This window comes from Sphaerodactylus townsendi, linkage group LG01 (genome assembly GCF_021028975.2).
Source record: "Sphaerodactylus townsendi isolate TG3544 linkage group LG01, MPM_Stown_v2.3, whole genome shotgun sequence".
NCBI lineage: Eukaryota > Metazoa > Chordata > Lepidosauria > Squamata > Sphaerodactylidae > Sphaerodactylus > Sphaerodactylus townsendi.
This window is the reverse complement of record NC_059425.1, coordinates 149,955,112-149,970,690: the sequence shown is the minus strand read 5'-3', so window position 1 is coordinate 149,970,690 and position 15,579 is coordinate 149,955,112. Positions and strand designations below refer to the sequence as shown.

General features: G+C 42.7%; 1 protein-coding gene across 1 annotated transcript; it reads right to left on the bottom strand.

Moving 5' to 3' along the window:
- Positions 1-614: 614 nt before the first annotated feature.
- LOC125433026 (glutathione S-transferase 3-like) lies at positions 615-15,477 on the bottom strand. Its single transcript, XM_048497301.1, has 7 exons — positions 15,353-15,477; positions 12,479-12,585; positions 10,556-10,607; positions 5,662-5,794; positions 3,952-4,093; positions 3,127-3,258; positions 615-1,404 (listed from the first exon to the last, which is right to left on the bottom strand). The coding sequence occupies exons 2-7, from the start codon at positions 12,563-12,565 to the stop codon at positions 1,261-1,263; spliced, it is 690 nt and encodes a 229-aa protein (XP_048353258.1). The 5' UTR covers positions 12,566-12,585; positions 15,353-15,477; the 3' UTR covers positions 615-1,260.
- Positions 15,478-15,579: the final 102 nt, after the last annotated feature.

Genomic DNA, 15,579 nt, shown 5'->3' with positions numbered 1-15,579 from the left:
ACTGCATGGCATGCACACTTAAGCACCACAAAGCAGATTTAAGTTTAGAGAAAAGGGAGTTGTCATTTTAGTTGACAGTGATAATATTGTGGCATTTGATTCTTGTAACCTGCAAATAGTTACACTTTGAAGAATGGTATGTATCTTTGTGGACAGCCCTTGCAGTACAATTCCAGCACTGTAGAACTCATTAGAGTAGACGGGACAGAGCTGTCCACAGGAAAACAAAGAAGGCTATACATGAAAACCTTGAATGAATGTTTTTGAGTCCCTGCAAGTTTCTTCTTGCTTTCCCTTCCATGTGTCAAGCAGAACTGCTGCTATATAATCTTTGGCATTCCCTGTGGTGCCTCCAATCTTGGGAATGGTTCTCCCAATAAAGTTGGGAAAATACCTTACTTTATAAGTAAGGAGATTTTTAGGAGGACTTTTAAAAACATTTGCCTTTATTTTCTCTTGCCCATGTTCATCCTACTTCTGCTGTGTTTGAAGTCTGATGTTTAAATTTTTACATGCAGCGTTGAAGCCTTTAGGGGAAAAGGAATTTCAACCACAAAGTAGATGTACATTTGCGATATGTAAGCTCATATATGACAATGACAAGCGAACAAATATTCCATAGTATGCAAGCTGTTTATTATAAAGAGACAAACTGTATTCTAGGCTTTGTCTGAAGTACAGGAGAAAGTACTGAACTCTTCAATATCACAAACCAGGTTTAAGCTTTATAATAGAAGAGGATGTAGACATTTTAGTCGGCAGCTGTCACACTGTGGCACCCAAGCAATACCCACTTATTGGAATTCACTTGAGGTCAATGCATCCTTTCTACGTGTCTGTAAAGTGTTCTACGTGTTCACTCCTCTTCAACGTGTTCTACGTGTTCACTCCTGTTGGCAGCAGCAAATGCCGGGCAGAACAGAGTTATCTGAGCTTCTCTACTAACACCGTTTATTTTATCAGCCTGTTCAGACAGAGTTTTGCTTTGCTTGATGCAGTCAAATACTCAAAAGCTCTCTTTAAAGAGGATTATGCCTAGGATTCTAGATCAAAATACCTGCTTATAATTGGAATACATGTTATATATCGTGTCCTCCCTTTGCTACAGGCTACCCCTACCATTTACCTGTTAATCAGTAAATGGGTTTCTAAAGTAGACCTATCTAAGTGTCACTTGTCTTTAGCGTAACACCATGTTTGATGAAACAAGAGGTCCTTTTATAACCATCGTGATTCTGCACTGGCACTTGTAGTTTGGAACTAAGTAGGTTTCACATTATGATAGGCCTGAAGGACCCTTCTCACAGTCTCCACGTATCTGTCATCCGGCACAGGCTTCCTCTGGCTTCCTGGCTCCAGAAACTTTTTAATAGTGGGAATTTTACTTATCTTGCCTTTAAAAGCCTAAATGAAGAGAAGAGAAACACACAGAGAGACACAATTTACATACCAGAAAGAAAACAGTCTGTTCTTAATACAAAGTGTGCCTTTTCATCTCCCTTCTCACTCGAGTCTTATCAGTGCTGTGTACAAAGAGACCACAGTGCTGAGGAGATGCTTTGGGCTCTGTTTTTAACTGGCATATGACTAACATCAGACCATACCCTATACTGACAGAGACTACTGCCATCGGGCAATCCACATATGTCACGCTCCCCACCCTCACCCCTACCCAATTTAAACTTAATGCTGGCACATCAGAAGCACTTCCCCACACAATTCTACATATTCCCTATTAGACAGGCAATCCCACTACGTGTGTACTGTTAGCATGCCAGCCAGCCCTAACCCCCCTGGGCCATAAAACTCTGGCTTGCCAATACTGCATGCACAGTGGCCAAGAGTCCAGTTCCAACAAGAGGCATGGAGAGGTATGCTGTTCTGTCAGCATCAGGTTTTGATCAGGCCCCTCTGTTGGCTAATGAATGGCCCAGCAGTTGATTGTCCGAGGGTGAAAGTACATAGTCCCCTATTCCTGGGCACAATCCCAAGATCCATCAACACAGTGACTCTGGGTGTTCCATGATCCCAGGGGAAATTGATTCTCAGGTGGACAGGAGCCTGATTCAGATCAGGAATATTGAATGGAGAGAGAAGCAGCTTCTGCCTCTTCCCCTGTGCCATTCTCCCAACCTGAAATGCAGCAAGCCACCATTTGCCCCACTGGGAAAACTTATGCACACTGATGGGCTACACACTAAGCTTCTCCAGTAGAACAACTGGCATCTCATGTTTGGAATATGATACAGGATGAGGGGGACTTGGCCCTCTATTCCTGCAGCCCTGATCCAAATTTGGCCCCACGCACCTGAAAATCAAGTCCCACTCATGGAAATCCTAGACCCGTGGTGGCAAACCTTTGGCACTCCAGATGTTATGGACTACAATTCCCATCAGCCCCTGCCAGAATGGCCAATTGCTGGCAGGGCTGATGGTAGGGGCTGATGGGAATTGTAGTCCATAACATCTGGAGTGCCAAAGGTTCGCCACCACTGTCCTAGACCAAGTCAGTCAAACAGACCTGAAGATGAACCCCAGAAAAATGTACCATGTAATTAGTCTCAGAGTATTTTTTAATCCAGATCACTGGATGAAAGGGGCTTTCATGCCAAGAAAGAGGTAGGAACAACCTACGGGGAAGGAGGAAGAGAGGGAGGGAGAGAGGGAAGCAGAGGTGACGGCACCTATGGTTGCAACACATGTCAAAGCTGGATTTCTTCATACACTACAGTCTCACGTGCATTAAAAAGTAAGAGCCCAAAGCTCTATCACAGCAACATGGACATTCTGTGCTCCTTCTGCCAACTCACCAAATGAAACCGTTTGCTTTTAAAAGGAATTACTGAAGTATAATTTTCAAAAACAGCAAAACATATAAACAAAAATATTGCTATTACTATTTTCAAAAAATTTTGTAAGATATGGGATGAATGGTTTTCATTGGTCAGGAAAACTGTTTCTTTTAAGTTTAACTGAGTGTTGTTAGATTAGAAAGTCAGTTGATTAAACATCTTGCCTACAATTTAGTAGGAAATGATTCCTCAGAAAGCCATTCATTTGGGCTTCTGGGAAACAGGTCCTTAAGGAGGCGGCTGAATAATTGGCCCTGCTGTTCTTTTTCCATACCTGCAAGTTGGGGAATTCCGAGAGGATGTCAGAGGCCTTTTCCTCAACCATTAAAATAGCTTCAAGGAGGTGTACATCTGCCCAGCTGAACTGGTTGCCAACAAGAAAATCCTGCCCATGATCTTTCAACACCTGCAATTAATCTATGTTATTGCAGTTCTAAGAGAAGTCACCATCATCTGAAGTTTCAAGGCCTCAACATCTCAAAAAGAAAAACTGTTTACTCATCCAACATTTATGCCCGGTGTAGTTTTTTTTTTGGGGGGGGGGTAATTTTTTTTTCACAGAAAGAGCAAAGGAGCTCGCTTAGTTTGTGAAGAAGCATGCACAGAAGAAGTTGGCTGACTACCAAAATTATTTTTAATGAGGGATGTATGCTGTTGGGGGGGAAAACCCAGTAATACAGAAAAGGAATAATTTATACTAGGCCCAGTTTACAGAAATAGCAAAATGTGAACAATATGGTACCCCCTCTTTTATCTTCACAACAACCCTGTAAGGTTAAGAGGAGCGAGAGGAGAGATCATTTTTTCTGCTTTATGGCACAATGAGGATTTAAATCCATGCCTTCAAGGTAGTAGACCAACTTTAAACTGACTTGGAGCTCAGTACAAGGTTTTACAGGGTGCATGCATCTTCAAACATGGGCATATAGCAGAGAACCCTGGCTTATCCCATTTTCACATAGATACAACTGTCACACATTAGTGCATGAACATTCATTTATCTTCTTTACTTGTTAACCTTTTAAATATTCAGTTGAAACATAACCTTCAACTGTAAAGTAACCTTTTAGGCCGTAACTAATGGACTGCTGACACATACCTTTTCATACACAGGAAAATATCTGTTGGTCGCTTTCTCAGTGAGTGTGGCAAGTTGTTTTTTCTTATCCTCGGATGTTAAAAAAGGGTACATCATAATTAGGCCCATTAGATCAGTTGTTCCTTCCACATACGTGTCAATTCTAAAGAGACATACACGCAGGTCAGAAACAGGCTCTGTCTTGTTGATAAAGTTATTAAACAGATTTAAAAACATATAGTGTCCTCCAACTAAGGATTGATATTGCCATGAAAACTTTTTTTTAATGATAGGGCAAAGTCTTTTGTAGGCATTGGCTCCCTTACAGTGAGTGGCTGCCTTCCTTTAGCAGCAGTGGTGTAGGAGGTTAACAGCTCGTGTATCTAATCTGGAGGAACCGGGTTTGATTCCCAGCTCTGCCGCCTGAGCTGTGGAGGCTTATCTGGGGAATTCAGATTAGCCTGTGCACTCCCACACACGCCAGCTGGGTGACCTTGGGCTAGTCACAGCTTCTCAGAGCTCTCTCAGCCCCACCTACCTCACAGGGTGTTTATTGTGAGGGGGGAAGGGCAAGGAGATTGTAAGCCCCTTTGAGTCTCCTACAGGAGAGAAAGGGGGGATATAAATCCAAACTCTTCTTCTTTATGCTATTGTAAATATTAGGGAAGAGAAAAGATTGGAAATAGTGCGGAACAGGAAAGAAAATGTGTCTGCCAAGCAGATATTTACAATGGTCTTTACCAAAAGGTACATTTATTAAAGTAGACGGCTTGGCACCAGCCTGTATCTTTATCTACTTTGCAGGGCAGCATTTACAACCCAGGACAAGCGCAGTTTCCCATTCAGTAGCTGTATGCAACAAGCATCCATAGGAGTATGGTTTAATAGACGTAACTATACAGGCCACGCCTTCATTTCCTGCTCATCAGCAGAACTCTGCTAACTCACACTGAAAACCTTATGTCACTTTTAGAACAAGGCCACCACTTCTAAACCCAAAGTGGGTTCGCCATTAAATGTTGAAAAAAAAAAACAAAAGCTCATTTTCAGGAGCCAACACTGGCAGTTTTACTTGGGAAGATATCAAATGAGCTCCTGAAAGCAGAATACTTCTGGAGAGGGTCATTCTAACTACACTTTTCCAGAGCTGGTTTCTGTATATTCCAAGGTGGGACAGCTGCCAGGATTCAGGGATTTCAGTAGCTCTCACTGCTACTGGCACCTACCTATGTTCTGCCATCTTTCCCTCCCCCCTCCTATAAGCCTGCCCACTATCTGTACTCCCAGTAGTAAGCAGTTCTCAGAACCATGGGTGGGGGGATGTGGCTAAGAGCATGGGGTGGTGCACAGGGTCTTAAGTGTATAGAAGTATGTAGACCCAGTGGTGAAATTCAGCAGTGGTGGGATTCAGCAGGCAGAACCAGTTGTTAAAATTATTTTACAACTGGTGCTTGTAAACAACCAGTTGTTAAATTATTTGAATCTCACCACTGGAACCGGTTGCTAAATTATTTGAATCCCACCACTGTACAGGTGAGAATAAGGGCCCCAGCAGAAGACTGAGCAGTGGGCTTCTCTGAATATGCTCTGCTCGGGTCCCCCAAAGTTTGGGACCCAGTTGGTGCAATCAAGAGATGTTCCTATTTGGAGAGCATACTTGCGTCCACAAGAAAAAGGTGCAAAACACAGGTCCCTAACTTTATGCTAACTAAATGTAATCTGTTACAATACAGGGCTTTCTCCTTCAGGTCCTTTCCGTAGAGATTGTGCTTGGCTGCAATGTAGTGGAGGATAGCTCGAGTTTGCACCATCTTCATTCCATCAATTTCCACCATAGGAACTTGCTGAAACAGGAGGTCCCCATCTTTGAAGAGAAGAAAGCCAGAAGTCAAGCATTATGTCTAAAAATATGTTACAACCGTGGGGAGGACAACCCTTTAAATTACTAGAAAAGGTCTCGTTCTGCCAATATCTTGGAAGACCACTAGAAAGTTAAACTGAGCAAAAACTAGGATCCTGGTGGCTCACAGGATCTGCTCAGCTAGGGGTTCAGTGATGGTAATGGGCATGGGTTCACCCACTGGCAAGCCTCTATGTACTATCATGTCACTGTAGTCCGATTGGTACCAGTTCCACAGGAGTCACTTTACTCAGCTTGATCCAGGGCTGAGTTAACGTTCCAATCCATCCTTAATTCTTATCCTGGAACTGAAAACTAAAACAATATCGAATTATTTTATATGAGCAGAGAAGGAATTCCAGGATGCTGATAGGAAGGAATGATATCCTATCAGAGCAATGAATTTGTTATTTTATTGAGCTCACACACAAAAAAAGGAACTCACAAACCAAAAAGCAAAGAACAACAAACATGTCTTTATCTTAGACTACAGAGAAGTGCCTTAAAAGTATTTTCAGACAACTGGTACAGCGGCCTTCAGCCAACTACAATGGTTTAAGAAACTGTTCAAGAGAACTTTGCACTCCTCCCCAACTGCTCACTCAGGGTTACTTCACAAGCAACAGACAAGATGGATCCTTGGATTTCCACACAAAACAAGCCATGTATTTTAGGTAATATTTTAAATGGAAGATACATTTACACAAGCATGCAGGAAATCCATGTCCCCTTCAAATATATAATAAATGGCTGACACTATAAAAGCCATGCAAGCTGTTCTTGTCCGTCATCCAGTGCCCCCAGAGGCTCCAACCCCTTAAAACAACTGCAACAATGTCTGATGGGAATGAGGGAAAAGGTAAGATTTGTATTTACTAAAACGAAAGAAAAAAGACATTCAATCTGACTTGGCTTCTCAAGTTGTACTGCTAGAATGTTTCCACAAGCAAATCAGATTTGAGAAAGGAGTATTAAAGAAACAAAAGCAAGCATATCACATGGTTTATCACAAGACATTTTGCTTCCAAAGCTGAAAGCTTATCAACATCCACTTATGTTTCTGCAGGACCTTTCGTGTCATGAAATGCCATTATTTCTCTTTAAAAAAAATCAGTATCACTATTTTTAATATCATTGTGAATCTCATGTTGCGTGCAAGAAGAACCCCACCTTCCTCACAGCTTATTCTTGAAGTGCCCGTTATTCCAACAACAGTTAGGGTCAGGAATTCCTTACATTTGGCATGACACCACTCACAATCTTGATCTGCACCTCCAGGTCTAGTAGATTTCTGCCACTAACAAACAGTCTGAGATACTAACTGTATCTTAACATGAGGGCTGCCAGGCATGGCTTTGAACCCCTTGGGGGGGAGGGGCATGGGGATATTGTTGGCAACTGCATGACATTTCTTCCAGAGGAACCCCAGAAGTGACTACTTAGTCACAACTAAGTTATGACTACTTAGAAATCTCTAGAAACTCCATGGTTTTACCACAGAATTTCTAGGTATTCTTCGAGAGACAAAACATTACTTCTGGGGTTTCTCCAGAAGAGATGTCATGCCATTGGACCAACAGTGTTCTTTTTGCTTATTTATCTCCTGCTGACACCCCAAGCAGCAGTGGGAATAGTTGAGTTGCTGGTAGGAGATCTCTTGCCCTAGAAGAGACCTGGCAGTTCCACTTGATACCAATCTACATTTAGGAGGCCCATTTAGAATTTCACATAAGGGACAATATTGCATTATGCGTCAATGCTTGTTTTACTATTCCTAGAAAGCCACCCAGTTAGGACCACTACATTCAGTTTACAATAAATTAAATGAACAGATAAGGGTATCATTGTGTCAAATATATACATCACAGAGATACATTCACTCAAGAACCAGCAGCTCTACAGGGGTAAAGTAGTCTTTAGGTGACAGACCAAATGTGCTTCTCTGCAATGTGTAAGATGGTCAGCAAGCAGCCTAAGCAGTCTGTCACTCATTCTGGTGACCACCAGCCAGCTAAATCTCTTCTTGTGAGTTGTTTAAAGCAAGAAATCAAATATAGTAGGGCCTAAATAGGGCGACAGAGTTTGTGTTGGTGGCTAAGTTGGGGCTGACTGGAAAGCACCCTGAGGCATCTAAAGATGAAAGGCTACTGCCAAGATGGACTATCATTGGCTCAAACAGTCATGTGGGCCTTTGGCATGAGCAGCATCAACCAAGTCCTCAGTTACCAGAGTGCTATTTGGCCAGGGGGATGTCAAGGAGGAGGGTGCATAGTTTTATTCAGCACCATGGTTTTATGAGCAGGCTAGGATGACCAAAGACAATGGTAATGCAGGCCAGGTTTGGAGCCAGGGTTGATTTGCCCCAAATGTTGGTAGATCCCTTGCTTGTAGCATTAAACTTGTGCTTACCAGCAACTCAGAGTGGAGCTATTATTATTATTTATTAATTTTCGTATACCGCCCAACCCCCAAAGGGCTCTGAGCGGGGTACAGTAAGGCCCAAAGGCAACAACAATATACAGCAATACATAATATAAATAACACATTAAAATATTTAAAACAGCAGCAGTATGCCACATATTTATTGGCAGTGCCCGATCCAATGCTCAGGAGGGGACCGACAGAACGCCGAAGATGGTACAACGGATGTTATATGGGACATCAAGTATTCACGACCCTAAGATAAATCCAAAGCCAAGCAGAATGGTAAGCTGGCCTCTGAACACTGAAAATAAATCCAAAGCTAAGTAGAATGGTAAGCTGGCCTCTGAACACTGCTGGTTTTTAATCTCATGGAAATTTAGAAAAGATACAAATCAAAAAACTTGCTCATTTCCCAAGCGGTCAAGGCTAATAAGTTACATTAAGCCACATTGCAAGTCTGTAACTCAGCACAAAAGTAACTTGGGCTGAAGCCAGAGATTCCTTCTAGCATGGCAACAGGGCAATTTCTGAGCGACTGATGCACAATCCTGTCATTATATCTCATTACAGAAGAAACTCAACAGCAAATAAGGGGGTTGTTGCCTTTCTTTTTGAATCAACAAAGGTGTCACTAGACACAGAAATGAAAAATGGAAGAGAATCCAGACAGACAGAGAAACCAGTCTTCCTGACTTGAGTATTGTGCTTGTCATAAAGGAACTGGGGAATGATTCACAGGATCGCCTAGAAATTGGTGGGCAAATGGTCTCCATAGGTTACCAGCTATTCACTGAAAGCTCTGATGCTTTGTTGGGTTCCTCCAGGGGAATCACATGCAGTGCAATACATGAACACTTAATCTTGTGTTGCACACGGCAGTGACTGGAAGTGACTACTGAGCCACAAGTAAGACCCAAGATATTTACACTGACTTGAAGTGGCCATTAGTTGTTGCATGAGTTGCCCCTACTCAAAAAGGTAAGGGATGCAGGGCCAATTCAGCCTGATAACCAATGCGGTGCAAAAAGAGAGAGAGAGAGCGAGAGAGCGCACACAGGCAGCTGTACATAATGCAATCATATTAGCCTATAACCCAGTTATTATTCAGAACACTGTTCTGAATAATTCAGTTATTATTATTATTATCATTATTCAGTTATTATTCAGAGCACTAAACTGCCTTTCCACCCAACTTAAGGGCCTAAAGGGAGAAAATTATCAAAACATAAAAACAAGATTTAAGAATACATATAAAACAATTGAAAAAATGAAAAGGACGATCTATGAGGAAATAGCTAAACGAGTCAGTCACTACCTTTACTGGCATAAACCAAAGAAAAATCAACCTAATAAAATATAAATTCAAACATTATGCATCTTCTGTTTTCATAGCTATCAGAAGAAACTTGGCAACTACACAAATTACAAGAGGACACCGTACATAATCTGCCTGCCCCAAACGAACTAGTTTCTGTCCCGGTAAATCTACTGTGGATGACTGCATTGTTCTTTCTAATTTGGTTAAAAATATACTGATGGGGACAGAAGTAAACTATATACTGCCTTCCTTGACTTGAAAGGAGCCTTTGACTCAATCCCCAGCGATCTTCTATAGGAAAAGTTGACTAGAATGAATATAAATAAGTGCTTACTCATTCTTATCTGAAAATTATACTCCTCTACTTGCTGCCATGTTAAGTTAACATCTTTTAGTCAACTTAACTACTAAAATTTTATCTATTAGAGGAGTTAAGTAAGGATGTATCTTAGCACCGATTTAACCTTTTCATGAGCGATTTAGTCCGTTTTGAAATTGGTGGATGGACACTTTCCTAAATTGGGCCTATTCCTACTCCCTTTATTATTACATGCTGATGATGCCATTGTGCTTTCTCGCATACCAAAAGGTCTCAAGCATTTCTTTCTGGCCAAATAAGTCTTCATCGAGTGGCAGAAGACCATGAGAGAAGGCCAAGTTTAGAACAGAACCACTACTGTAGCAGTGCTTACCACTTTGCTGACAATTTTGTACCAGTTGTAGGCATCCATCAAATGAATACCCACGTGTGGTGAAGAACACCAGATACTGGCTATCCACACCCATCCACACAGTCAGTGTGTCTCTTGCTGCAGTGGTGATGGACCACTGCACATTGCTTGCAAGGACGATCCAAAGCTTCGAAGGAATACATTGTACCCATTCTACATATGCAAGCTACTCTGTTTTCCCCACTCCCCACACCCCCAGCTAGAGAGGGCAAAGTCTGGCCAAACTTCAGCATTACTATCAGAGAAACTTGCCTTGTAGAAGTTTCTCATATTGTTCTCGTGTCTCCAGAAATTCCTCTTCAAACTAAAAGAGAGAGAAACATAAAAGGAATTACTTCAGCGTTCTAGAGCCCATGATCATAGTTGAGTGGAATCCAAGGACAAGTCCCTTGAATTTGTCATTTGCCAACAGTAAATGTAAGCTCAAAATATTACAAAGAGTCATTGTACAGTTCGTTATCAGGGGTTTATGAACTTTCAATACGGTCAGATCACCATAGCTAGTAAAATGTCATCTTCACATCTTAAGAGACTTTCTGTTCCTCCCTCACCACATTCTGATACGAAATATTTTTTCAACTGAGTCATGCATAACAACAGCTCAAGGCTACGGGATTAAAATCTGACATACCCGCTCTCCTAAACTTGTGACTATTCATGTTATACCCGCTCTCCTAAACTTGTGACTATTTGTGTTATGGTAATAAATGCTCCAAGGCAAACAGTCAGTGGGTTTGTGTGGTAAAGAACACTCGTGATGCTCAGACTGCTGTCCAAAATACATAGAAATTTCTAGTGACCAAAACAGTATGTGCAAGTTATGTCAGAAACCTACAATTCACATGCCAGCTTTTTTTTTATTCTTCTTATATGTATTTTCTTTATGTATACCCCACCTTTCTCCCAAATGGGGACCCAAAGCAGTTTATACTGCTTGCCGTTCCTCCAATTTATCCTCACATCAACCCTGCAAGGTAGTCAGGCACCAACAAAAACTTCTGAGACCCATTCCCATTGTGACAGTACAACTTTGACTACCAGAGGAATTCTGGCTTTGACTACCAGAGGAATTCAGAGTGCTTTGGTCAAAATGGTTGTAGAAAGTGTCATGCGAGTGCCTTTAAGCCAGAGTGTGTGATATCACTACCTAAACTAAATCTCATGAATGAACTTTTGCAAATTTTAAGTGAGATTCATTTTAGTTTCTTTACAGACCAAACATTTCCACACTGAGCTTCCTAAGAGCAGCAACAGTCCTTCAATGGAAAACCCTGGAAAAGCTACCCTAGAACAATGCCCCACATCTTATACAACTTGTGCTTTAGGTATTTTAAAATGTAATTCTTTAAACACATTTCATTCTCTGCCCCAAACTGCTAACTCACAAGTTACAAAAGCTAAAAATGAACAACAGAGTACGGTACCCTTCCATGCAGTAAAGCTAATACTTCTCCCTGGCATTACACCATGAAAGTTACCATCTCATCCTCATAAAAACTAGGGTGCTGAGCCCCTGTTGGCAGCATGGGAATCCCCGACTCTAGGATCCCTCCTCCCAGCTACTGATCAGCAGGCCGGCAGCGGGACTTGCCAGCAACAAACAGAGACCTAGGCTGGTGTTGGCAGCAACCTGGTGATGTAACTCCTGGCATGCACCAGAAGCTACATTATCACAATGCTGGGGGCACTCTGGTAGAAAGGGATTTCTACTGTAGAGTTTTTGTCCAAATACCAGCATGTCCCTTCACTGTCAGTGATGATGTTACTTCATGTGCATGTCAGAAGTGACGTCGCCACATCACCAGCCTAGGCCTCCATTTGTTGCAGTACCAACCCCCATTGCCAAGCTGTAACTAGCAACCCTAGCAACAGCCCTATGAGGTAAGTGAGGCTGACAGTAGCTAACTGTCCCAAGGTCACCAAATAAACTTGCATGGCAGAGAGGGGATTTGAACCGGGGTCCCAGTCCAACGTTCTAACCACTACATTATGCTGTTTCTCTCTTTAAAAACACCCTGAATTTTCTCCTATGGAAATATTCTCTTCCACCCAAATTTTCAGCTTTGCTGGATTCACACAGGTTTAGGAAGACATTACTTCCTTGGAAAGAATAACTAAAAAATACAGTCCCCTTCCCCCATCATTTTTATGGGTCAGTAGATATAGAAAACAAACCTCTACGCCAGCAGCTGCTAGCAGCCATCTTATCGATTCCATCTTGCCTCGTCCATCAAAGTAGTACAGCTTAGGCTTTCCTGCCATAATTTCAAATTCTTTGTTTCCTGGCAAAGAACACAAAAATGCTTCAGAATGGTGCTTCAAGAAAATCTAGACAGGACACAAGACCATTCCATCTGATAAAAAATATATTTCTGCAAGCACAAGTATTTCTTTTAAATGCAACTTATTTTATTAAACATACAGATGGGTCGCTTAAACAATGGTGTTATTATTACTAACTCTCTAATTAGAATAGGAGAGAAGGAAAGATAGCATGCTGCTATCTTACTGGCCAAGAAGAGTTTCTGCAACTAACTTCCGAGAAGAAGCAGGATATTAGACCTAAGAGTATCAGTCTAAGGACAGACAAGAGGTGACACAAAAGAAAGGAGGAATCACTAACTTTACAGCCCTCTCTAGCTGACCACTTGTCCACTCTATGCTGGGTCTTCTTCTCAGTTCCTTTGCACATTAGACATTGCTACATCCAACAAGAACTCCCTGCCCAGGGACTCTAGTGATGGGCCGGAAATAAGTAGGCAGATAAATACTTAAATAATCTTGGACATACTTAAGTGCTGGAAACAAGATGTAATGTGGACATAAAAGGACAAAAAAATTAAGATCAGTAAAAGTAGATCCCCCACTGCACACTTGTCAAGAAAAAGAAATAGATATAGACCCCAAAGAAATGGGAAAACAAAAAAGGGATAAAAGCATTAACTAGGAAGGCAAGTAAAAAAAAATCAGTTTCCAAAAAATTAAAAGACATCCAAGAAGATTCATAAAGCTGGATCGCTCTTCTCGCCTCTGCTTTTCCGGAGGTTTTTAAACAGAAACTGGATGAACGTATGTTGGGAGTGCTTTGATTGTGTGTTCCTGCATTGCAGGGGGTTGGACTTGATGGCCCTTGGAGGTCTCTTCCTACTCTGTGATTCTATGATTCTCAGTTAAGTGTGGCGCCTTCTTCTGGTATGACGAAAAAGGCTCTATCATGAAAGCAAGCCTGGGAGAGCCAAGCTTGTTTCAGTAAAACCTGGGTTCTTTTCTCCAATAACTCCAACCAGCTGAGGTCTCAACGATTTTTTATTGAAAAACAGAAATAAAAGAAATAAAACTTAGATGCAGTTAAGGGATTGCTTAGCTGGTTCCATTCCTTTTGATTCTTTGTCCCCATTCCGGGAACCGATGGCCCAGAGATGCTTCTCTGACTACGTCTCAAGATGGAATTTGAAACCCTTTGTTTTCCCCTCCTCAGGAAAACTCTGTTCAGGCCAGAGGTAACTTAGGCCTTTGAAGTTTCATCCTGGCACCTCTGCATAGTTTCTTGTCCTCCCTCCAGGAGATCAAAAGCAAAGATGTTTTTCACAGTCATATGTGACTTTGCTAGTCTTATAGTACTATTCCATCATAGGCTCCATCTTAGTGGAGTGGATTCCCATACACCATTCTTTCTGAAGAGACACTTACTAAATAATAAGTAAATTCAGTGGTGAAGAAATAGTTGTAGATCATTAGCATTAAAAGAACTGTTACGATGGTATAGCTAGCATAGAACAGGGGGTGGTTTACAAAAAAAAATGGAGCATGAACATAATTCTGCAGAATTCCAGCAGAAAGATTCATCCCAAAAGAAAACCAATGGCCAAGGAATGAGCTTTAGATTTATCTCCTTGGAAGTGGGCAAGGTGTCACACTAGTACAGTGCAATCCCAAAACTTAGTTATACCCTTCTGAGCCCATTGACTTCAACTGTATTAAAAAGGGAGCAACTCTGCTTAGGACTGCACTGTTAGTTTCTTACACTAACAAGTTCTAGAAAAAAGTACAGGCTGGCTCAAAAACAGCAGCCTAGTTTCCAATGGGGTGGTGGAGGGAGCCAGGAGACAGCAATCTCTGAAAAACCTTGGGGGGCACACTGCCCTGCTTGGAAGAATGCCTGCCTGTTAATTCAGCAGCAGCCAGACAAAGCCCCTCCAACATCCGACTTCAAGGGCTCACTCATGAGGCCAGAATGGGGACAAAGGCTGCCCCCACCCCCAACTTGGCACAGACTCCCTCTGTTGAGTCGCCTACAAGGAACTCTGAATGGGCTGGATTGGGGACGGTTAGGAGCTCTTATGCAAGAGGGGTTTGCTAGGAAAGTCTGGCGAGAGCTCTCCCAGCATCACAGCGCAACCACAACAGGACGCCAACAGCCACAAGTGCTGGTTAAGGTGCTCCACTAGAGGGGCTGCATCTGACGACAATAAGAGGAACTTGCAAGAAACAACAACAGGCCTTGCACGAAAAGCAAAATGATGATCCAGAGAAACTCTACACTGCGCATACGGGATCGTCCCGACAGTTTTAGGGACATCTGCCCCAACACCGTTACCTTATGGTAAGCACCCGGCCCAGTTCTCCAATGCATAAGCACACATGCATGCAAGAAAAAGAAACACTCTGCTGTATGGACTGGTTAGAGGAACCCCCTTGGTCATCTTTCCCCTGGATCCGCGGTTGGCCGGGGAGGGGGGGAGCGGTGTCTGAACAGATTCAAGGCACAGCTTGGCATTTCCACTGGCTCCAGACACCACTCCTTCCCATGCACCGGAGCAGTCCAGGACGTCTATTGCAAAACGGCGTTAAACTAAGCCCAATGCCACTGCAGGCAAAGCAAAGCCCCCTCCTTACCCAGACTGCCTTTAGACGCAGCCCGACGGAAGAAGGGACGGACCCTTGCAACAAAAGCCCCCCAGGTCCTTCCCACTCCCCGCAACTTCGAAACTCTTGCCAGGAGTTTAGAAAGACTGAATCTTCAGCTGTCGCCCATACTCAAAAACCCACCTTTACCACTCAACCTCAACACCAGCCACGCCGCGCACCGCTCCAGCCGAGTAAGCAAGTATCTCGCCTCCCCGGTTTTAAAAAAGCAGAGCGAAAGAGGGCGTGGGGAAGCAAGAGGGAGCTGGCCACTCATACCGGAGGTATTTGCATGCAAACGCACAGTCTTTCGGGAATCGGGCTGGAAACGGGGGAACAGAGGTGACTGTTGCAAAAAATGGGGTTTCCTT